Here is a 25,158-nt window from a genome sequence, read left to right on the forward strand (position 1 = left end):
ATCCAGCACACCGGGCCGACTGCTGCCCTCTCACAAAGCTCGACTCATTGATGCCTGAAGAAAAACACAGAGGAGGATGGAAATTAGGTAATTAGGGTCTATAAAACTTATGCAACTCATACAGGATGCTGGGACCAGCAACACCAGTTTAGCTCAGCAAGGGAAAGTGGTCTACATATTTAAGTTGATTGACAGTGTAAGTAATGCAGCAGAAATCTTGAATATTTGACATTTTCTTCTCCAATGATCAGCACTAGAACTTAAAGGAAACAATAATTAAGCAATATCTAGCAACTGGCCAGGTTATACTGTGTTTATATTACATTGTTCCCAGCGGATTATAGACACAATCCAATTAAAAAACATTTTATTAAATAACTATTAGATTAAAAAGAGTCATTTACAAGAAGGTGGTTCTGCTATGCAACGTTAGTAAAGTACAAAACTAATTTAAAGCAAGGCGGCGGTCTAATAAGAGATTGTGTCTATTTGCATTAATTTGAATTTTTCCATTAATTGGACTTCCATGGAAGAAGCTCTCACATTTGTGCTTGCCTACAGACATTATCTCTCTTGCTTCAATGCACCATGATGCTGCAGAGACGGTAGTTAGGGGAGCTCTGTGTCATCCCTGCCTGCTTACAGATTGCGAGCGGTATCCGTGGAGTGATAATTAAAAAACACACCTGCAGAAGGACATTAAACATCATAGCTGTTATATATTCTGATTGCAAGATTTTAACTACCTGTTCCATAAGATGACAAGACATCTCCTAGGGGGATACTTAAAATGCAAGTATGGTGTCCATGTACTGAAATATGACAATTTGCACTCAGGTTGAACTCTTACAGGATCATCTTGAGTCAACACTGACTGTCACTTTAGGGAAATCTGACTTTGCACCATTGTATAGGTAAATTTTGCACAAGTGATCCTACCACTGAAAGGCTCTGAGATGATGTTTACCCTCACTCTGACTGGCTATATCGGGCAGTTAGGGACTCTGATGAGGCACAGACTGACAGACACAAAGAGCCGTTGGGGCCTCTCACCCTAATTAATGGACTCCCGCTTTTTTTTTTTACCCTCAGTCTGGCCCCTGTGTGTTTTTATAGAGCCACGCCACAGCACATTAATCTAAGGGGGTAGACAGAGGGTGAACTGTTTAAAAAAAAAGGAAAGAAAGACACCAAGCCGTTAGCGATGAAGCCGACAGACCCTTCCCCCTCATGTTCTACCTGGTAATTAAGGTCCATATGCTTCTTCCCACTGGGGTGGCAGAGTCACTCATTAAAACACTGGGGGGGGTTCTGAGGATACCAAGCCATTCAACATATTGCATACAGACACCAAGGACATTATGAGAACTGGTTGGACTAATCTGATTGGTGTCAAAGGTTTAGCTCAGCACAAATTACAGGAGGCACTTTGGAAAGTTAATCCCAGATCATGAAACCAATATGTTAATCTGCTCCAATGGCAAAGTTTAATCAACATAAAAATGGAAGCTTATTAACATTGTTGAAAGTTTTAGTATTTACTGTACTGAATTCCTTTTGTGTGTTTTCAAACAAACAGCATATTTATGTTATGCGATGCTTAGTCAAACACTCCAGGGGGGGAACAATACGAGCTAACTTAAAATGGAAATGTGTGGTTGGACATGGCCTAAAGCGCTGAGCAACCTGAGCATCTTCCACACCACAAAACCACTCAAACCATCGTTATCTGGAAAAAACTGATGATGGAAAGGGAAGTGACTGGTGGGTGGGGGCGGGGAACGGGGGTGGGGGGCGTCTGGGGTGGAGTGAGTGTGCATTTTATGAAAAAGGGCTGCCTAGCAACGTGGCTGAGCTACTGTTGCTAAGCTACAGCTGTTGAAAGCATTCTCCTTTCCAAATGCCAAGACAGAGGCTGCGGCTACCGCCTTCCACACACCCACACCCACACACACACACACACACACAGTATATTACAAAAGGGTTTGGTGTGGGGGAGGGAGGGGCTTAAGTGTGCCTCGCTGGCATCCCACCCCACCACCCAAGACAACAATGGATGTGCAGGAGTGATTAGCACTAGGACCTTGGCATCAACCACCGTGGGCGTTTATGGTGCCCATGCACACGCACACAAAAAAACCACACACATATACATATACACAACCTCACCAAGTGACTCATGCTGCCGTTGAAAGAGTGGAGCTACTGGGAACATTTCCCTGATGATGGTCTGAGCTGAAACATCCAAACTATCTCAACTCTCAGGCTTGACATCATCCAGGCTAAAGCACAAGCAGCACACATCAACACTGTAGACACAACATTACACCAGTGAGTCTGATCAAGGATGCAAACAGTCCAAATCCTTATAATTAGCTGCAAAGTTAAGCTGAGATCTGGTGTCTGCAGACGAGGAATGTCGACACAGATACTTGATCAAGTCTGTCATGAACTTCAGGATCTAGGTCAGTGTCAGAAACGTCAGTGTTTCTGTTGTTATTGCATTCACTCAGTCATGGTTAAATACTACAGAAATCTGTGGCTTTGTTATTTTACATATACATGATTTAAATGAGATCCTCGCAGTGAAGTATATTCAGATTTTAAATTCAGATCTGTGCTATGTATCAGCAGTTATCCTGAGTTTCAACTGAAATGTGTTCATCATACTGAGTAGTGCCGAAAGCTGGCAGTTAATGTCTTGTCTTGTCTGGTCTGATTGGTAGTCTTAATTATGATTAAATCCATAATTTTGCCAACTTTAGACTATTTTACTAAGGCAAAGGCCCTGCTTATATTTAGGCAACATTTAACATGTGTTGTTAAATGAAAAAAGGGTTTTGTAGAAATATATTCCTCCACATAAAGTATCAAAAAGAAATAACTACTTTATCAATATTGAAACTAATTTCAGATCTTCTTCAGCCATAATTCAGCACCTAACCATCAAAAACACAAAAAAATACATATGTAATACTGTGCTAATGCAAAATGGGACACATTTTCAACAATGGAAAGTGTCTGAAGAATAATCAAGCGACTCCCCCAGGAAATTGTTACACACACATCCTGACACATTTAATCTGGTGATCTATGCAGTTAGATAACAGCCAAAAGGAACGGCTCCATTCATTAAATATATGGCATTGATGTATGAAACGTCACGGCTGAGGGTTAATGTTTTATGGAAATGGAAATTTTGCTTATTTTTAACCAGCATTGTATCATTATAATGTATGTACTATATGCAAATAAGCAATATTTAACTTCCCTCTATGTTGCCTGCATGCAGAGTGGGGTGACGCAAAGTGCATCATCTGGTGGACTTTGGAGATCTGTATTGGAACAGCAGGTAATCGAATCCACACACACACACACACACACACAAAAACAGTTTTACAATATAATGTCAGAGCAGAGGTACAGTGGTGCTATTCCAACTTATGAGGCAGAATATAGCACTGTGGAATCACACAAAACAGAGTAAGGAGGAAGAAGCAACCACAGGAGCTGTAACAGATGCAGCTGAGAAACAGGTGACTGCACCATCGACTGGTGAACATCATCAGAGAGAACAGACAGACAGAAAAACTCTGCACTAGGGGTGTGACGAGATGCCACGAGATCTTGCGAGATGAAAACGCGATATTTCTCGTCGAAGTGAATTTAAGTTTTCTTAAAAATATAGTTAAAATCTCGTGAACCCAATATCGTGTCTCGTCTCGTGAGCTGAGTGTATGGGCACACCCCTACTCTGCACTGCAACAAACTTTGCAGTGCTTTGATAAACTTGTTTTCTGGCAGAATATTAGATCTGACTTCTGCCAACTCTGACTACAAAACAACAGCCACAGCAGCACTTGGTAAGTTTGCATTAATCCACACAACATAACTGACTCCTGCACACTGTTTGTTTTATGATCCATGAACACCAGTATGATATCACACTCAGTAAACTAAATAATGCTGCTTGCTCACTGAATCACCGCCAGCAGAGCACCAGTCTGATTGGACAGGATGAGCACAATGCATTCTGGTTGTTGTAGGGATGCCTAATCTCTAGTCATATGGCGTCAATTTAAAAAAAAAAAAAAGAGTGCACATTTCTACCACATAAGTGACCTACTTTTAAGACATCATCATATTCACAGTGCAGAATTTTCCCTATAATAAACATGCATTCATTCTATATGATGGGTTAAAGTGGAGTTGGTTAAATGCATAAACTTCATCAGGTGTGGTGACAGATATGAAGATGATGGCAAGCTGTCATCAAGGGAAACTTTCTTGTGTGTGGGTTCAGGCTTCCACATCAGTTCAGTTGGAGCTACTGTATCATAAATCACATTAATCTCCTTTCATGTTTTACAATCTGCACAAATCTGACGATAATCCTGTGTTGTTTGAGCTGCAGAAATGTTTGATAATGAGTTTTCACAGTTGGCTGGGGTTTTTAAAAAGTCGTCTGGTGTGGTCCCAGTGCCACAGAGGAATGCATTCATTGCTTTTTCTTTTTTTTTGGGGGGGTGGGGATCCCTAAATTCGCCTCAGCCTTAACGGTCCAACGGCAGAGTAACCTCATCATCACACCATTTCTAGACCTCCACAGGCTGAGTGGGTGCATCTTTCAAACATCAGTGAGCCGGCTCCCACACACAGCAGCAGCAGCAGCAACAGCAGCAGCACTGCTGTCTTTGATGGGAGGCAGTAATGAATATGTAACACAGTCCTTTGTATGTGGGAGCTTTGTGTTAGTGTGTGTGTGTTAGTGTGTGTGTGTGTGTGTGTGTGTGTGTGTAAGTGTGTGTGAGTGAGAGAGAGAGAGAGAGAGAGAGAGAGAGAGAGAGAGAGAGAGAGAGAGAGAGAGAGAGAGAGAGAGAGAGAGAGAGAGAGAGAGAGAGAGAGAGAGAGAGAGAAGGGGGTTTCAAGTCTCCAGTTTGAAAAGGGGCAGTCTGGGAGGGGCACAGGGAGGACTAGAGGGGTGGGGTGGGATGGGGTGGGAGGAGGGTTGTCTGAAAGTACATCACTGCATGCCCGACACTGTGCAAACTTACTGTTAAAAAAAAGGGGGCTGACCCTACTAGTATAATCAGCCGGGGGAATACTGTGTGTGTGTGTGTGTGTGTGTGTGTGTGTGTGTGTGTGTGTTTTGGTACATCTACATGGCGCGCTCGGCTTTCCCCGCCAGCAACAGGGCAACAGATGTCTGCTGAGCGGTACTCACAACTGGTGTCTCCCCCCATACACACACACACACACACACACACACACACACACACAGTGCACCCCTGTCTCCTCACAGCCAACAGAGTGAGAAGAAAGCGGCAGTGGCACAGACAGGGAGCGCTGACACACACTGTTGGATGTGCACTGTGAAAGTAGCACACACACACACACACACACACACACACACACACACACACACACACACACACACACACACACACACACACACTTTCTAAAGCCAACATCTTTAGCTTAAAGCAGCTCTTCCACCAGCCTCATATGACCCAGATAAAAAAAAGCTTGCCTTTTTTTTGTTAACTCCCCACAAAATCCTGCAACGCCCATCCCCCCCTTCATCAAGTTTCATATCGGCACAGATTACACCATTTTAAAAAGTGAACGACTGCAGTGTCAGTGTAACAGCTGCTCGGTTTTGGCAGGTGTGCGACAAACTTTTCACCCTGTGACACAGAGCAGCTTCTCCTCTAATGTAGCAGTTAAACCTGTCTGCCGCCGCTGTGGATGTTATGAAGCTGTACTGCTCCCCCCGTGTTGTGATTTCAACTCAGCTCGGCAAGTTTCAATTCTGACACATTGTTAACTTAGCTCACTCCAAGTTGCAATACTTCACATCTACAACTAAATATCCCAAAATGTAAAACTAAACATGACTGTATGACTCCTCAGATCTACTCTCATTTTACAAGTTTGGTCATTTAAGTTACAAAACTATTTAGTCTGCATCTAAGTTATTTATGATGCTGCAGCCCTGCACATGCTGTTTGTGAGGGACTAACCTGTCATGCAGGTAAAACTGCCATAGCATCATCTCAGTAGAGACAAGGGTAGTTTAAAAATATATATATATTGAAGTTGCATTTTAAAACAGATCTTAGTTATAAGCAACAACAGGTGGAGTTGTATCATACTTACCAGGCTTAAAAAGGGATCAACAAACAATGAAAGGGGAGAAAAGGCCTCAGATTAGCTCATTTCCATGTAATAAATCCTTAAAAAACAGATTGGAACACTTGCAAGTCAAACTGGAAGATAAAAAAGGGGGAAAAAGTGCTAAAGTTGCCACACCGCTAAAATCCAAAGCTGATATTTAGTCCTAAGCTGCAGCTCCAGCACAGAGCATCCAACTCCAGCCAAGAGCCTCCGTCCTCACTGTCTGACTTTCTTCCAGAGCTGTGTTTCTTTCTCCTACAGGAGCAGGCAAGTTGGACAATGAGTGGCAGAACAGATGGACCAACAATGTCTGCCATTCCCTCGTTTAGAGTGGCTGCTCTTCCACCAATCAAAGCGCAGCGGTCGTACAATGAGACGCAGCCACCAAAAGGGAGGAGGGGGAGTGGTTGTGGGCGAATGCCTGCGACACCCAGTTTCCCCAAGGCACGCGTACTCAACGTGCACCGAGACACACACACACACACACACACACACACACTCTCCTCAGTCTGAAAGGGCTTCCCCTGTGTGGCCGATGAATCAACGAGGGGTGGGCGGCCGAACAATAGAGCTACACAATAGGAGGCTGGGGAGGGCAGCTGCAGTGTGAGGGCTGGTGCTATTACGGCCCGGGGCAGCAATGGAGAACACCTGGCCATGGAGCACCACAGTCACTCTCCTCTCTTTGTCTCGGGGCTGGGGGTGGTGGTGGTGGTCGAGGAGGGAGGGGTGAGGTGGGGGGATTCAAACAGAAAGAAAAAGGACAGAGCCTGGCTGAAAGACTGGCGTGGCCTTTAAGAGAGTGCAAAAGGAAAGAGGAGAGTGTGGCTGGGCTGAAAGGGGTAAAAAGGACGAGCGCGGGGGGTGAGAGACATCAAAAAGTTTTATGTCCCAATGAGTATGAGGAGGGGACCTGCTCCTCATTGTTGCGGCACACTTAGGGCAGATGACTCGGAAGCACAAATCTTTGGCTTTCTGTGTTTAATGGGATTACGGAGCGCATGTGTGCAAATAACTAAGAATTTGAATGATTTCATACAAAACTGCTCTGTTAGTCTGCACCAGCAATGTGATGGAAAGACACATTAAGAGACACATGAGACCCAGATGCCACAATGCCAGGATGACTTCACTAAATAAATAAAAAACAGTAAATGGGCTAAACTGGGCATCCAGCCAATGAAAAAGCAAAGTTTGAACTGAACCACTTTCGCTTTTGTCAGTTTTTCCATGTAAAAATCATACCTTACTTACTTTAAAATTAAAAAAAAAAAATTAAAAGCCTGGAAAGAAGCGAGCTAGAGGAGAATAAGGAAGAGCTTTGCATAACAGTCAATACTAAAGAAATGATTAAAAATGACTAAAGCTGTATAGAGATCCACACTGTGGTTTAACCAGTTGATATGTGAAAGCAGCTGTGTCGAATGACATATACATATAAGTCTAAACTGATCACAGTAGCAGCTAACAATTCACTTTCTAATGATTTAATATACTGATTCTTTTCCTGATGAACTAACAATCAAGAAAGTGTCAGAAAATAGTGACAAATGCTATAATGTCACAATTTCTCAAAGCCCAACATGATAACTATAACTATCACAAAAGATGAAGAAAAGCAGAAACAAGAAGCTGGAGGTAGCTCATGTCTGACATTTCTGCTACAACAAATGTGGGGAAATTATTAATAATTAAAAGCTATAGTTGCTGATCAACTAATCAATAAATTGTTTCAGCTTGGGAAAGAGCGTGTAATTTAGCCCTGCAATGATCAGCCACTTAATCAATTACGTGACTGACATAAAAACAATCCATTTTGACAGTTGAATAATGGTTTTGAGTCATTTTTTTAAAGCAAGAATGATAGTCATATAAAATGATATATACTGTATAGCCCATATTTAAAGACAAAATGACTGATTGAGAAAATAATTGGTAGATTAATCCATAATAAAAACGATTATGGCTGCAGTCTTGCTATTATTATTGATTCTTCATCCATGAATACTGATACATAGATAAGAAAAAGGGAATGTTGCCTGTTATTACTATTTCTTAGATCTGATGGAAAGCAATTCTTGGCATTTTCCCTTTAAAAAAATGACTGAAAGAGATTATTCAATTATCAAAATAGTTTTCCATTAAATCTCCTATCGATCGACTTATTGACTGTTACTTGCAGCACACAAAATGAGGTTAATGGATGCCCTCTGCTCTGTCTGACATAATACCAGTGTGTTGCAGGTGTCTTAATAGTCACAGTATGATCCGGTCTCTCACTTCTAAATAAGCAGCCAACGGAAATATTCAGATAAGACTGACAAAATATATCTTGGCAGCAACAAGTTATAACGTAATCAAAAGAAACAAAAAAGGAGTTGGTGGGTGTCGGTGTGTTTCCGTGTGTGTTCGTTCTCAGTCCACTTGCCAAGTAAAATACATCTTCTCTCTCAGCTCAGAGGCTCAACAGGAAAACAACTGCCTGATTAAATAAGAACGTGTTTTGAGTCAGCTTTGCAGAGTCAGATAAGGCTGGCGAGGGGAGATACAACAGCTGACCGACCGCTCCGTATCCAAACACACACTGTGGCCCTCAGTTGACAGAAGAGCACTCTGTACACCATCTGTTGCAACAGACAGGTGTGTGTGTGTGTGTGTGTGTGTGTGTGTGTGTGTGTGTCCGTATCTGTGTCCCAGCAACTGTAGCAGCAACAGCATGATTGTTTTTCCTCTTTGGAGACAGATAACTCGGAATACACACCAAACACAGCTTAAGTTACTGGAGCTGAGAAAGAGCACTGCTGATGAGAAAAGAGAAAAGCAGAGAGGATGAAAGAGAATTTTAATCTGTTGTAAAGGTGTAACTTACAATTATTTCCATTTTTATTATCTCCATCAATGAATCTGCTGATCATTTTTCTGGAATAATCAATTAAATGTTGTGTAAAATGTCAGATGACTATGAAAAATGCTCATCACAAGTTCCTGACTTCAATCCTAAAACTTGATGTTCACAATCTCCAACAGCATCAAAAGAAGCTGGAACTAGATCATATTTGCTTGAAAAATGACTTAAACAATAAATTGATGATCAAAGTCTGTTTCAACTTTGCGAAAGCAGCTTGAAGATGATTTTTCTGTAACACACCCATCTGAAACAAATACTGAAAATGATTTGCATGCGTTATCTGACAAAGGCAACAGAAGGAACGCTTCTGCCCTCTCGACCTCTCCAACCTGCCTTCTAACCCCAGCACTTAAAAACACTAACAAAGAAACATCCAGTATGGATTAAATTAGGATATCATGGCAACGCTCACCAGCACAGTGTGTGTCTGCTGCTTGATCAATACTCTTAACATAGACAGCTGAACAGATGAAGCCTTTGTGGAAAGCCAAAACCACAGTCAAAAGTGCCTTTTTATCTATGCTAGTGAACTTTATAAACTGATAACACTTGAGGCCTATAGGCTGTATCACATTCACACACACACACACATATATATATATATACATACATATAACTATGATAAGAGTCTGACTTATTCATGCCTTTAAAAACAATTCAAAGTTCAATCTGTTCATTGGGAGAAATAAAGCTGCATCTTAAGCGCAGTTGGGAAAGGACAAAAGTGCTACCGGTGTACACTTTTAGTTCAGAGTCAGGGGAAATGTACAAAAGAAAGCAAGAGGGAGGATGAAATTAAAGAGAGAGAGAGGAGGGGGGGCATGGGATAAGGACAGACAGCTGCTGAGGCCCAACTGCTCTGATCCTCAGGGAGCCACTACCAACCTCTGTGTGGCAGAGACACTGCTGCCACAGAAAGCAGATACAGAAGCACAGTAGATAGGTGCTAACAAAATACAAACAGGTTTTTCACAGTGTCTAGTGGAAAGCTTGTGTTCTGCTCAGGCCTCCTTCACTCCACAGCTCACCTCGTTTTAAAAGCATTTTTACTACATGCATTTTCCTGCAGTATCCACATTTCCTGCCTGTTGAAGACGCCACAATCTGACAGCAACTATATGATGGACGTGTGAGGGGGGAGCGCGCACGGGGCGTGCACGGTCACTGCACAAACCCAACACCGTCACGACCTCCCTGCAGCTTTCACCCACAGCAACCTGCGGCTCCTCCAACCACCGGAGTCCGCTCGGCTAACACAGTGCACGGTGCACTCACCTGCTCAGGGGCCGCCACTGGAGCCGCACGGGTTAGCTTCGTGTTTAAAACGAGCAAATTTTCCCATCACATCTCTTCACATACTGCCCTGGCGACGCAAAACATCCGGCTGGCTTGCAGCGTGACCCAGCCAAGCTGCGTCAAGTTAGCGGGAAGGCAGCAGCGACGCGGCTTCCGCTTTCACGATGCTTCACAATAAACGCAAAAGTCTCGTTTTGAATTATATTAGGCCGAGGTGAAAAGATTACCGGAATATTCTACTCAAGTAAAAGTACCACTAATTTCATTAAACGTATAAGTAAAATTACTGGTCTAAAAATGTACTCAAGTTAAAGTAAAAAGTCTTGTTTAAAATTTACTCAGAGTAAAAGTGACCTAGTTGCTTTTTTAACTGGGAGGCGGTCTCTGTGTAGTGCAAAAGGGACAAGGGGATATAAATCTCAAACTAGATATTTTAGAATTAGAGTGCAATGACATAATAAAATATGTCAACACACGACATTAAAAACATTTAGTGAGATATAATGCCCAAAGGAGAGCAAACTTTTAAGTATCCCTGAAAAAAGTGCCCTTGTGCGCCATTGCTCAATTATCTAATATCCGACGCTGTCCTTTGTAAATGAACGCATTTTGCTCACTGCTACAAGTAGGCGACACAAAAAAAAACAACTCAATTACATTATTGCGAGTAATTCGTTACTTTCCACTACTGATAATAGGTAGCTAATCTACCACCTGCTGTGACACTTAATAAGCACCATACTGTGATAAAATGTATTTTAGCCACCAAAATTAAGTCACACCGAAAACAAATCTGTGTCAGTTAAAGTGGACGCTACATAGCTACACCGTTTTTTTTTACAACCTGGACCTTATTTCTAGCATAAAATACGATAATTTACTCACCCAGACAACTTCATGTCATTTGGAGTCTTTCAGACGAAATACTCAAATTAGCTTTTTTTTAATTAAGAGCTATAAATACAAACTAACCCAATTTCTTATCATATGTCGTTTACAAGATGCTCAGATAAAGCTCAATTATTGGTTAACTTCTAACAATCATTGTTTTCTCACTAAATAGGAAATCATATTGTTGGGTATCAGTGCGAGCTTTACTAACCTGTTTTATTCATTGTTGACATGTGCAACAGCGCCATCATGTGGCCAAAGCAGTGGAAGTTATTTTTTATCAAAGAAATTGAGTTAAGAGCCTGAACAGAAGACTGTTTTACACCTTTATACAGTCTATGATAAATACTAAATTCTATAGCTACTATAGTGTAGTCCATATACTGTAAAGAGTAGTTTGACCTTCATGATAAAGGTAAATTAATTTTTAACATGCAAAAAAACAATTTATGTTATTAACCCTCCCAGGATACATTGGCTCTAACCTACCTAAAATATTGATATACTACATAAATTCACATGTTGCCTTTTTCATGAAACATGTGTGAATGTGTTGCAAAATAAGATATGCACTGTTGTATATTAAACTACCCAACAGTGTCTAAAATTGTCAATAGAATAGCCCCATTTTGAAAATGACAACTATAAAATGCTATTTCACATACATTTAACAATACCTTTGATAAGTAACCTTATCAGTGCAGGAATTGTACTTGTAGTTCAGTATTTTCACTGTTTGGCATTGTTGTTTTCATCATGTTCCCCTTACATCTCATTTTTATTTTTACTTTTCTCCCATTATTGAGCTTCCAGACTTCTTTTTACTCCCTTATGTAAGTTTCAAACTGTTCAAACCTGGAACAAGTTAGTATAATATCCTAGACACAGAGCAGTGACATGTGGAGCTTATCAAATCTGATGGAAACAAGCATTAAAAAGAAAAACACCACACTGTAAATTACTTCTGATTTTATTCAATGGAAAAAAAGACCTTCAGGAAAATACAGTAATTCCCATAGTACACACAGAGAGGACATAAATTAGAGAGGCATGGCAGAGAAACGTTTGAGGGGAGACATGTCACCTGGCACCTGGGTGGTAGAAAACATTTGATCCACGCTCCCACACAGCCAGGGGCATACTGTGCACTGTGCACTATGCAGGATGTAGAGGAATCAGTGAAATCACTCTGGACTTGTGTATTTCATACCGTGAGCAAAAGTCGATTATTCCTGTACACAAACGTCTAAATGATAGTACAAAAAGGGAATAATACAAAATACAAAAAACAGGGAAAAACTGCCCTCAAAATAAACCATAAATATTCATATCGATGCACATTGGTTTAACAAAACAATTGCTTCTGTAAACATTTTCAACATAAGGTGTGCATTACAATTTAAAAACCACTGCAGTCGCATACTTATCTGAAGGGTTACATAATAAAAATTGCAGAAACAAGACTAAAAACTAAGTCTGAGTTAAAAATATGCCGCTTACTGTATTTCATGCCATCTGAAGTGGTTTTGTAACACTGCTTTTAGAATGACTTTTTTGCCTTCTTGCTTTTCACAGATGATCAGACAGTGAAAGCATCTCATTCCAATGCTCTCAGGAGGTCCCACATTGGACAGTGAAGGCACCACCTTTACAGAGAGCGGGATTAAAGAGTCTAAGTGTTTAGGTGGTGGTGGTGGTGGGGAGGGGAGGGGAGTGAAAAGTTGCATTTGAGTCCTGTTTTCACTTATACACGCAAACAGCCGCCGGGATGGATTCTACATTTAACAGTGGAATGAGACTGTCTTAACATGATAGTGAAGTGCAGCCTCGTCATTCGGCTTTCAGAGGATGAAAAAAGTAAAAACGAAAGGAATAAAATACAATTCTAGGATGGAGACACTGTCCAGTTAAAGTAGTGTATTTGTCTTTTTAATGCAGACAGAACTGAACTGCCTGTTTTTGAAGCTCAAAAATGATAAAAAGGTCCAATATTGAATCACATGATCAGTTCAGACTAACGTGTTCCTACAGTACACAAAATCCAACCTTCTTCACTTTGTAACTCCTCCTACAGAGGAGTTTAAGGACTTGTATTCTGCTGGAGACCCCTCTAAGGCTCAAGTCTCCTTCAAAATACACAGTTGGATGATCATAGGTGTGAAATGTGGCTTCAAATTGTGCAGGAGGATCATCAGCTGATCCTGGTTACCTCCTTTCCTGTGGAGTGTGATTTTCAAAGCTTCTATGCATGCTGCCTTTCGTTCCCTTACTGTCACTTCTGCCCACTGGCCTCCATGCTACCTTAACGGCCACCTGCTAATTCTGCATGTCTAATTCACAGTTTATCCTAGCCCTACTTATGACTGACATTAAAGGAAAAATGCACCTGAAGAAAGAGGAGAGAGAGAGAGAGAAACATAAAAACAGCTATCTGTAATGCACCTCACATTTCTGGGTCCATGTGTTGGTTTTGATGATGTGTTTCTATATTTCCAGTAGAACAACAGAATCCTTTTTTTTTAAATAACCACTCACGGATTAAGAAAAAGACGGTTGACCAGAGAGGCAAAATGCAACACTTCATCACAAACTTCTGGAAAGCGCTGCTGATAAATAACAGGAGGAGTAGCTGAGTAATCTCCCTTTATGGGTGCTTCCTGCTCTCTTATGCTTTATTTATGTGCAGCGAGTCACATACAAAATATACAGTGTGTGAAAAAACAGGGGCTAATTTTGTTGATAACACCAACATGCTGTCGTTAACAGGGCTGTCCAACCTCAACCTATGTGAGGAGATGTCGTAAAAGCTGAGTCTGGGAGAGTCTGAAGCCCATGTGGTTGTAGTTAGTATGTACAAGCTGTCCAGTACCCTGTATTTAATGGATATATCAAGAAGGTCCCTTAAAGAATCTTCACTTTAAAGGAGAAGAAGGCAAAAAAAGTGAAGATGCAGATTTACTAGTCAAGCATTATTTATGGGAGGAAAAGTGTGGCTGTGACATTAGAACTAGTGTTTAATGACGTGCTTGACGTAAATCTACCGTAGTGGGAATAAGAGTTAATTTTACCTGAACAGGACCCGGACTAAACACAGCAACAAAGTGTGGCACATACAGTAATCGCCTTCTTCAGTACAGCAATGACTGTGTTTAGTCTCGTATCGTCCCTTCAGACAAACACACTCGGTCAGTCATTCACATGCTCAGTGTTTCTTGTGTTTCCCTCCACTCACACACATACATGATGCAAAGTTTGTTTTTGTTTTGTTTTTTTAACTATGACACATAAAGATTTACCATCAACAGGCGACAGATCCCACGTCCCGCAGAGGAAGAGGAAGGGGGAGGGGATCAGCTCAAAAGGTCAGGCGATGGGGTCGGGGTGAGAAAAAACTTGTGAGGCTCGTGGGTTTTTTTTTTTTCTGTTGTCTTAATATAGTTAACTAGTACACTGATTTGTGACAATGCACACAAAACAGAACGGCACCTCCCCCTGCCCCCAAAAAACACACACCTGTCCCTCGCCTAACTCTTCTTTTCATGCTTACAGTCCAATCTGTTGTTTGCTTGCCCGAGCAGGCGATAGGAAGCTGTTCTCAGGGCTCTTCTTCTTCTTCTTCATAGTTGTTGGTCATAGTCACAATCGTCATCTGTTGGTCACTGCTTAAGTATGGTTGTCGTGTTGGCCAGTTGTGGCGGGATGACGACTACCAGCTCATAAGGGAAGTGCGTCCCAGGGTCATGAAGTACACCTGGCTGGCTCCTCCCTGGCGCACAGAGGCGAAGAAGACCTGGCAGACAAGACAGAGGCAAACATGAGTATTACAGGATTTGGTGGCATTTCTGATACAGTTGGTTTTACTCAGGGCGGTAAAGAGTCTGATATTTATTCAAAGTTTAATAAAAGGCCAGATGGTACTGTCTTGACTGATTATTGATTACCAATAGCCAACTCTGCCATCCTGAGTACGTGTTGCAACTATTGAGACTGTCTGCTTTGTTTTGATTTCAATACTTAATAATTCAGATGGCAACTTGTGACCTGCAGATTGTCTTAAGCTATTTTGAGAACACAGAAATGGAGACAAATTGTGCTAATTGGTATTCAAAGGAGTTTCTGCTGTCCAGTGAATCAAATGCAAATGCTGCAAAATCATCAACCTAGTAGGACAAAACTTTCTAAAGATCATGACAACATTTGCTGAAAATCTTAGAAACATTTTCAGCTTCATCAATTGCAATTTGATGGTGTAAATGTCAATATTTTCAGCTTGTTTTTATATAGATTGAAAGTAGAGATATAAAGAAGGAAGGAAGGAAGAAATACAGAAAGTATATATATTATTTTTTCACCTTGTCATTCCTCTCACAGAGGAACTTGAGTCTCTGGGCTCTCTTGTGCATGAAGACACCGTCCAGGTGACCCGTCTCCACTGAGCGGATCTCTATGGCCTTTTCACCCCAGCCCATGATCTGGTTTGACCTAATGTAGGCTACGAAAACACAGACGGGGATAAAAGACTACGTGACACACAGGTTGATTACAAGATAGAAGGGTTAGAATAGCTTTGTTATGTGTTAGATTTGCTGTGAAAACTGGAGCTGTGTTTAAAACTTACCCACTGAAGTTGGCATTTCTCCCCACTGCAGCACCACGTCCTTGGTGATGCGTCCGTAGGTGTTGACGTAGACACCCTCGTCTTCGTAACACACCAGCAGCTCGATGCCGTCAGTGTTGGGTAAGATGATGATGGCGTGACACTGAATGCTCGTCTGGATCTGAGGGGGGAAAAGAAAAGTAAAGAGAATGAAGAGTATGAAGGGCAGTAGGAGATAAAAACAAGGGAGGATTGGACTCTGTGATGAGTATGTACATGTGTGGGCAGGTAGATGTCGTAGACAGCACCGGAGTCCACATCCACAGCATGGAAGCCTGAGCAGGATCCATAGATGACCTTTAGCCTCTGACCTTCCTCCACAGTCAGGTCAACCAGCAGAGGCCTGTGCACCAGGTCACCAAAAGACTGAAACCAACCATAAATAAAGAAGTAAGTTAGTTGAGAGGTTGCAACTCGCAGGTGGAAAAAATAGAGATCCAGATATGCCCTGGGACCCATCTTACCTTAAAGGCCATGAATTTGTGGTAGGGTTTAGGTGCCCAGGCGTACACCTCCACAGCGTTCTTCAAGGCCAGCACCAAGAACTTGATCCTCTCATATTTCACTGGAATGAAAAGTGAGTCAAGAATGAGTGAGAGTATTGCTTAAAGTCAATCTTGTTAACAAATCTTGGTCAGGTTTAACCTTCTCTTTGTGTGTATAAACATACCGACTTTGTAGTGGACGCAGCCCTCCAGGTCACCTACATTGACCCACCCCTGCTTCTTCTCCACTTCAGGGTCATTGTGCAAAATCTTGTTTCTGAGCCACGACAGGTAATACACCCGCAGCTTGTTCTTCTTTCCTGAAGGAAGAGGAAAGAAAGAACTGTATTACAATCTTTAACACTCTTCAACACAAACATGACGTCACAACTTTGTAGCCACAGTGCAAATTATACAGTTGTCTGCAAGATGACTGAATAGATAGAAATTAAAACTTCTCTCAACAGTCTAACAAATCTATCAATCAATTCTCTCAAAAATCCATCCAGGTCTTCATTACCATTTCTAAAACAACAAGAACCACCACCTTGACTTGTCTCTGCCAATAAGTCAAGGTTTCAAGTTTACATCTATGTCTCTTCAGACTCATTTAATAAAAAGGTATTAAGTGTATTTCCTTGTACGTGTTCATATGCTTGGCCAATAAAGCTGATTCTGATAAAACACAACGTTGTGGCTTAACATGTGGATATTTCACACACCTTCAATAGCACAGAAGATTAATAGATTCGGAATCAGATTAAATATGGAGGACTATTAGACTTTTGTGTTATATATTTAGTATATGAATTCTTGAGTTATGGTCAAAAACGTGTTATGTGAAGTTACAGTGTCTATGATCTTTGACCACCTAATCTAATTAGTTCATCCTTGAGTCCAAGTAGCCATTTTTGCCAGCTCTGAAGAAATTCCCTCGTTCCTGAGATATGCTGTTCGCAAGAATGGGATGAACGGACCACCCAAAAATGTTCCCTTCATTGTTAAAGACAAAACTCAATATCTGTGTGAAGCAGCATATGTACCTGATATGGTGACTAGGACATTGAGTCCCTCCAAGACATCCATCTGCTGGATGCGTCGTCTGTTGATCAGGGGGTAGACCTTGCCCTGACCACTCCGGTCCAGCAGCATCAGACCGCTCTCTGTCCCCACCAGCAGGTTCACTCCTGGAGCCATCACAAACAAATGAACATAGTTAGAGGAGTTCACAGTACTGCTGAAGAGACTATGGTTCCCTATCAGGGAGTACACTACTACATCCCATGTTTATTCTTTTACCCCAGAGTGCAGCACACAGGATCTCAGAGTTGAACCTCTTCTTGTACTTGCGAATCTCTGGCGTGTCGCTTGGTGGGCGTGTGTTGACCGGGTTGACGTTGACCACCGAGCCTTTACGGGATGGATCAGCCCTCAGCGGGTCTGCCATCCGTCCATCCTGCCCAAATCCTGCTGAAGGGGGCACAGAGATGGAACGAGTCAGGCTGGATACTACAAATAAATCAAATTATTAATGAGCAACCTGATGTCTGAAGTGTGCATATCTCTGTTTAGCTTCACAGATATATAATTAAATGACATCATGTATGTATGTGCGACTATGCTGCAAATATTGACTAGAAAAAACACTGTATTTACAACATACAACTTGACTCATCACCTCAGCTCAGATTTTTCAAAATAATTTCAAGAAAAACATGCGGAGGGGGTTTCACGTGTTCAGTTAGCTGTTGACCTACCCATGTTGTTGAGGGAGCTGCCACTAGATGGAGAGATCTGGAGAAGGCGTGGGTCGATGAAGGGAGTGAAGGAAGAGGAAGACTTGTGTTTGGACATAGAGTTGCTTTCTGACTGGGTCTGACAAAGAGTGAAAAACATTTAGAAAACAACTTAAAAAGCCACAGCTGGATTTGACAGTATTCCTTATCAAAACGGAGCGAGGATACAACACAGCTGTAACGCATACAGTAAACAGCAGATCTAACATACACAGAAATTAGTCTTTTGGTCTAAATGATGACATAAAGATTTGTTACACTAGTGCTGGCTTAATAATTACTATAAACTAGAACTGTTTGTTTAATCTGCAAAAAGCAAAACACTCCCTTAGATTTGAGCAGATGAGTAACAGTTCTCCCTCTGGGGGATCATAAACAGCAACTGTATCCAATCATACTGGGTCAAACAATGACATTCATACTACAATTTTTATAAAACATGAAATTGGAAACACATCACTTCCACTGAAATTCAAAGAGAAGATGGCGTGCAGTCATGTTAGTTCTTTGAAAGCTAGCGTAAACAGAAATGTCAGAGAAAAAGGAAAACCACATGTGTGACAAGAAAGAAATGCGTTAAAGGAAATGAAAAATGATCTGGATGCTGTGAAGTGTTAAAAAGAAAAAAGCTGCTCCTAATAAAGCACAGACAGAAGAGGATCATGACTCCACCACCCAAGATGCATTGTGTTATATGTCACACCAAAAAAAAGTAATATATAACAATCGACATTAAAAGTAGGATTTACATGTTTGGTGTTCTAAAACAATTCTGCAAAATCATCACAGCAGACAAGCCATCACCCAACACTGCTACGACTACACAAAGTGGTTAAGATATGCCTGTTTGTATTGTAGTCCACCCCCCCCTCCCCCAGAAGCTCCTGTTTAGTTTCCTCCATGCCATGACCACGTTCTACCACCAGGAGGCACCAGTGTTAGCAGTGACATAGTGCAATGCAGTGGAAGGGGTTGCAGCAGCAGCAGCAGCTCAGGAGATTCAAACCAGGTGTCAGCCAAGCCAGAAGGGGGCAGAGGAGAGCCAGAGTGAAGCCAGGAGCACAAAGAGAGGAGGTGGGGGTTGAGGGGGGCAGGATAGGGTGCAAAGATGCTCAGAGAAAACATCCGAGGACGGGACAGTAGGTGTGTGCAAGCTTGGAGATAAAGACTGCATGTCCAAGTTTGCGCACTCTGCTACTGTCCGTCCCTCAGCTGCTTGTCTCAGTGGTGTGAGGGTGACATACCTCTATGGCAGTGAGCTTGTCCAGGGAGTTCTGTGGGGACATGGCAGGACTGGCATGGCTAGATGATGAGGGGAAGGAGGAAGAGGAGGAGGAGGAGGAAGAAGGGATGGTTGTGGAAGAGGAAGGGGAGTGGTGGCTCTGTTGGATAAGGTCTGGTAGGTGGTGTATGCGGCCGGCAAAGCCATTTTTCTCTTGGATGCTGTGGCTGGTGGGGGGTTGGGGCTGGCCGTGGCCATGACCGGGGCCGGCCGGGGAAGAGAGATTGACCAACCGCTTAATGTCAACGGTGCTCTGGAAGCAAGAACAGGCACACTTGGGCTCGAGCAAGCAGGTGGAGAGTAGGAGGAGCTGTATGTTTTACCTTTGGCAGCTTTGTGTTACAAGTTACTCTTTTTTTTCACAAGATTCTCTTATTCCCACATCACCTGTAAGATATTCCTAAAGTACTCCACTGCTGTGCATGTCACTGTAAATACAATCTATAATCAAATGTTTTAGATGTGAAAAGTGAAGCATGACTAATAATTTTATAACATAAAAAAAGGCATGATAATATATAGAAATGGTGGAGAATGGGTGGATAAACAGACGCTGGACAAAGAAAGAGGAAAATGTAATTTCTAATCAACTACACACAAGCAGAACACGCCTTTAATTTACCTGTCTAATGACCAGCGTGCCATCCTTGGAGGGCGTAATGGCTTGGTCGCTCTCTGAGTCTTCAACCAGCATGGTCTTAGCGGACTCTGTCTCTCCGTTACTCAGCCGCCTGTAGAAGCCATGGGAATATCTGACGTCCATAACCAGACCAGTGTTAACAGTCATGCAGAGAAGCCATGCAAAATGCACATCCTCAGGGGTCAAAATAGGTTATATTATGTGTATTTGGGGGAAGTATAAATGCTTATTTTCTTTATAATATAATGTTTCTCTCATGCTTCAATTACAAGGACATTTTCTATATTTAAACATATAATTCAACAGCAGCACCTGCTTCATTTCTCACAATCAAACATGAATGCAACAGTGAAAAAATCATCATCATAGTTCTACCTACCCAGCCCTGGAGTCCTCAGCTCCTGAGGTGGACTCTTCTCCCGCCTCCTGGTCCACCTCCTCGTCGTCATCCTCGTCGGTGGTGCCTGAATCTTCGCTTGAGGAGGAGTAGTCGGTCACTTTGTGGTGAGGCCGCACGTCGTCTACTGCGCGAAGCTCCTTGGCCAGAGCTGTCAGGTCCTGAGAGGAGCAGTGATGAAGTCTTAGAAGTCTGATATTTTTGCAAAACTGTTGTTGTCTAGAATGACGGCTTATAGTTTCAAAACTTATTTTTTATAGTTTAAAGCTCCATTATTGTAGACACTTGGGAGCCTTGAAGTCATCCCTCCTCACTTCATATCAACTTTCAGCCATCTCTCAGGTCTTGCCTCTATGTTTAACTTGCTATGCATACAGTATCAAATCTCTGAGTATGCAAAATAGGAAAATTTGCCCTTTTTTTTGTGCCCTGGATTAGCTTTCTCCCTGGGCTGCAGAGTCAACATCATCAACTCAGCCCTGGGCTCAACAAAAGGCCAAAGAAAAGAGAAATGTCAGTTTGAGGCCTTGTTGGACAAGAGCTGTGATTACAGTTGGTCCTGTTGCAACATATTGTTTGGAAAAATAATAATTTTCCTATTCCTAGCATAGTGTTGTACCCTCTAGTAACCACATTACCTCCTCTGCTTCTCCCCTGCGGAATTAATAATGCAGTTCAGTGACAAGCAAGGAAGGAGGGATACTTTCCAAATGGGCCACAGTTTTTATCCAACAACAAAGCCAGGTGAGCTTAAGAGCCATTCTGACAAGTATAAGGAAACATGAGGAGTGTGTTTGCATTCAAATGTGCTTGCATTAAAAATCCAGGCTCGGGAAACTGCCGCCAAGGGTTTTAACCCCTCTGGTGCTGTGTGTGTTTTGTTGATGACAAGCAACAAAGTGGGAAGGAACTGTGCAGGCACAAGGCAAGATGCCGGCTGGAGGCAATCACATCACAGGCAGAGAGGACAGTAACCAATGAAAGAACTACAAAGAAGTACTGCATTAATCCTCACAAATCCTTTCATCGCAAACCTTTAGGCCTGTCACAATAATTATGTTATTGAATTACCACACAATATATGTGGACATGACCTCAATATTACCTTTTGCCCGTACATGCATGTTTGTATACATAAGTTTAGCCAGCATGATGCTAGAATAAACATTTATATATTTGAGGAAAATCATCTGTCCACCTGTTTCAGCAGGTTGTTTCCAGGTTTAGCATTTTGATTCATCCAGTTGTTGCTCCTACTGTTAAAATGTTTAAAAAAGAGGAAGGCGGCACATCAGGCTCACTTTTCCTCAGCCTCCAAGTCACGTGAAGATCTCACTCTACTTTCTATTAGTAGTTAATAAGTCATGTCATATCATGTCACATTGGATAAGTAGTTGTCATAATTCTTCGCAAAAAAGTGGAAGAAAAACAAAAAGCAGTTTTCACCTATTCAGCATCAAAGAAGTTTAACCAGCACTTTAGAGGCGGTGGACTTACAGCTGGTCGAGTAGGCCTGGCGAGGTTCTTTTCATCTTGTTTTTTGGGAACGTTTTCAGGTCGCTGGAGAGGCGATCCTTCAGATTTGGAGGAAGCTTTGGGGGAACAAAAGGAAATCGTGTTAGAGAGGGGAAGCAGAATAGCGCCAGGAGATCTTAAACTGTCTGTGTGAAAACAGCACAAAACTTTAAAAGCATGTGCAGATAACACAGTGTAGTGTTGAGTAAGAATGATGTTATTATGGCAATACTCATAATATACTAATTAGCAGTTAGTAGTGAGTGAAATGTGGCTGAGTACAGTACCAGGGGACTCACAGCGTGGCCTGAAGCGGTCCCCAGAACTGGCTTGGGAGCTGGAGTTGGAAGAGCCGGAGGAGCTGCCGCTGCCTGGCCGAGGCTGCAGCTTCTCCACGCGGTCCCACAGCGGGCGCTGCTCCACGTTACTGCCACGAGGAACAAAGACACATTGACAAGCTCAGCGGGGTCACATAGTGATATCATTCACAGCAGGATTAGCCACAGTCCTTTTATTGAATTGAATGTTAATGTGCTTCTGATAACACGCCTGACATCTCACATTAGTCGACATCAAATATTTAACATTAAAATTGAGGAAATAGTTTTACCTCACACCTCTAGAGAATTGAACTGCTTTCAGCTGCCTGTTACTGATGATTTCATAAAAACTCTGAATTTTAACTTAATAATTGCAAATTAATTCTAAATTCATGGTAAATTAAGCAGAGATTTGTTAGTGGTATTTGCTAAATCTATCACTTTTATATGAAAACATTCAGATATGTGATTTAGTTAGCAAATTAACATTTACAGACTAACACTATACTAGTAATCCATTCCTATAATTAGTTTGAACACATTTAAAAACAGCTTTAATGTGTAGAACTGCCTCACAAGTTTAAAAATAGCTACATACACAAGCAGGGAAAAAAATCAGTTCAATCTGTGTGTTGAGGTATCTTTACTGACCTGCCAGCATTCCTCTGTCCGCCCTGGTTGCCAGGCTGTGATGGCAGAGGGGACTCTCGGCGTGACAGTACTGGAGACCTGGATGTAGTCCTCACTGGTACCTGGAGAAGACAGATTCAAAGGGACTTCACACAGTGGTACGTAAGTGTGTGTTAAACCCATTAAAACTAACCAAATCAAATATCTTACAAATATATATCAACTTAACAGAAAAGTAACATTCAGATGCACAGATTGCATTACCGCATCATCAAGCGAGAACTTTAAATCTATAAAATTTTATTGTGAAAAGAAAACTGTTCAACTCTTCAGCTACAAACCTTAAGTACAATACTGGGAATCAAAGACATGTTAAAATTGAAAATGTGATTCAAGACTTTAAACCTGCTGCTGTTAGAAAACAAATACGCAAACAACAACAACAAAAAAAAACAGGCATACAACAAACCCAAATACAACAATTTTTCTTAAACCACGACCCTCAGTAATGACACAACCTACCAAACACCAGCATCCCTACCACACATTGATTAGTTGGTTGGTTAGAGGAATGTGCTGTTTCTTGACATCATGTTATATAGTTTCTGAGTTATGGAGATGCAAAGTTCACATTTTTAAACCTCGTAATGCCATTTATGGGCCTAGAATTGCAAAATTTCCTATTCTTTAACACCTTATAGTAGTTGCATTTGACATCAGTGTTGATCAACAAATGAGACTGAACCCAGCAAGGCAAACACAGACACACAGCATGATAAGAGAAGTGACCGGCGTGACAAGAAGTGAATGAGGGGAGGAAGAGTCAAGGGAAGGGAGGGAATCAGGGAAGGGTCAACTTACCTTTGGCGGCACCTCCTCGCTGCTGGCCTGGTGTTCGGCCCGAGGCTGGGCCTGAGGGTGGTGGAGGGGAGGTTGGGGCTGGGGTTCAGTGCGTGCGGGCGATGGGTGGTGATGGTGGTGGTGATGGTGGGGGTCCTGGGAACGCAGGTGGAGTTGTGCAAAGCTAGAGGTCACGCCGGAGGGCTCGCTGAATGACTGGGAGCGAGAGACCACGGGCGGAGGAGGAGGAGGAGAGGGGGCGGCGCTGTTGCTGCTCTTAAGAGCGGCCAGGTGGGACCACTGGACCTTTTCAGGGAGGGAGGGAGGGAGGGAGGGAGGGAGGAGGAGGAGGAGGAGGAGGAGGAGGAGGAGGAGGAGGAGGAGGAGGAGGAGGAGGAGGAGGAGGAGGAGGAGGGGAGGTGAAACAAGCAGACAACACAGTGAGACATGAGGGAAGATGTGTGTGTGGCTTTTAACATACATGCACTTAGATATACACATGCATACAGCAGACAAAGCACGACACAAAACGATGATTGTTGATTGTTTAGGTTTCAGATTGATGCAAATGCTCAAAGTGACTATTTTGTATAATTAAGATATTATAGTTGTAGGTACTGCTTTCCAATAATATAAACACCTATGGTAGGATTTAAGTCGCATAGAGTAGAAATTGTGGATTATAGATTAGTCTCTTCTGTGGTGGCTGTTTTAAATTACTACATCTACAGAACACATTGGTGTTCAGTATATAATTTACTCACTTGTGTTTGAGTATACACTCCTTGCAGGTGAAAAGAAAATTTAATTTTCAGAATTGTCAAAATACAAACAAGAGGTGACACATTGAACAAAACGAGATGTAGATGATAAACTGTTGTTTCTGTAAAACCATTATTAGGAGCACGGTGGGTTCGGAGACTGATGAAACTACTGTGCAGTCAGCTTTTTACAGCATCTAGAATATTAAGTAAGCCAGTACAGCAGGAGCCAGATCTATCCTGCTTCACTATTGATGCTACAATCTGATACTTACCCGTGAATCACTCAGAAAACAACTGGAGAAATGAAAAAGACGAACGGTACAAAGTGACTAAATTCATCCGAAAACACAGCATACTCTGTCTTATTCTTACTCCGAGAGCTTAAAAACTATGATGCTTATGTAGATAGTTTTAGGAATGATTTGGGATACACAGATATTAACTGCAGTTCAGCCCACTATAATGAAGTGAGATACAGTTGATATAAAATGGTCTCTAACCTAAATCTAATCTAATTTCTAATCTAAATCTGTCTAGCCAGGTTTAACATCAGTTGGTGC

The 25,158-nt window shown here is 42.0% G+C and overlaps 1 protein-coding gene across 1 annotated transcript in view; it reads right to left on the minus strand.

Moving 5' to 3' along the window:
• Positions 1-13,285: 13,285 nt before the first annotated feature.
• LOC128354096 (mitogen-activated protein kinase kinase kinase kinase 4-like) overlaps positions 13,286-25,158 on the minus strand; it is a 35,546-nt gene continuing 23,673 nt past the window's right edge. Inside the window, exons 16-31 of the mRNA XM_053314346.1 lie at positions 23,856-24,140; positions 23,016-23,116; positions 22,344-22,471; positions 22,027-22,121; positions 20,512-20,690; positions 20,115-20,223; positions 19,455-19,745; positions 18,172-18,289; positions 17,714-17,884; positions 17,458-17,601; positions 16,600-16,734; positions 16,394-16,494; positions 16,146-16,295; positions 15,891-16,050; positions 15,625-15,764; positions 13,286-15,062 (exon numbers count right to left, since the gene is read on the minus strand). Coding sequence (XP_053170321.1) covers positions 14,979-15,062; positions 15,625-15,764; positions 15,891-16,050; positions 16,146-16,295; positions 16,394-16,494; positions 16,600-16,734; positions 17,458-17,601; positions 17,714-17,884; positions 18,172-18,289; positions 19,455-19,745; positions 20,115-20,223; positions 20,512-20,690; positions 22,027-22,121; positions 22,344-22,471; positions 23,016-23,116; positions 23,856-24,140 — 2,391 coding nt within the window. The 3' untranslated portion in view covers positions 13,286-14,978. The remainder of the gene's footprint in view (positions 15,063-15,624; positions 15,765-15,890; positions 16,051-16,145; positions 16,296-16,393; positions 16,495-16,599; positions 16,735-17,457; positions 17,602-17,713; positions 17,885-18,171; positions 18,290-19,454; positions 19,746-20,114; positions 20,224-20,511; positions 20,691-22,026; positions 22,122-22,343; positions 22,472-23,015; positions 23,117-23,855; positions 24,141-25,158) is intronic.

This window comes from Scomber japonicus, chromosome 24, assembly GCF_027409825.1.
Source record: "Scomber japonicus isolate fScoJap1 chromosome 24, fScoJap1.pri, whole genome shotgun sequence".
Classification (NCBI taxonomy): domain Eukaryota; kingdom Metazoa; phylum Chordata; class Actinopteri; order Scombriformes; family Scombridae; genus Scomber; species Scomber japonicus.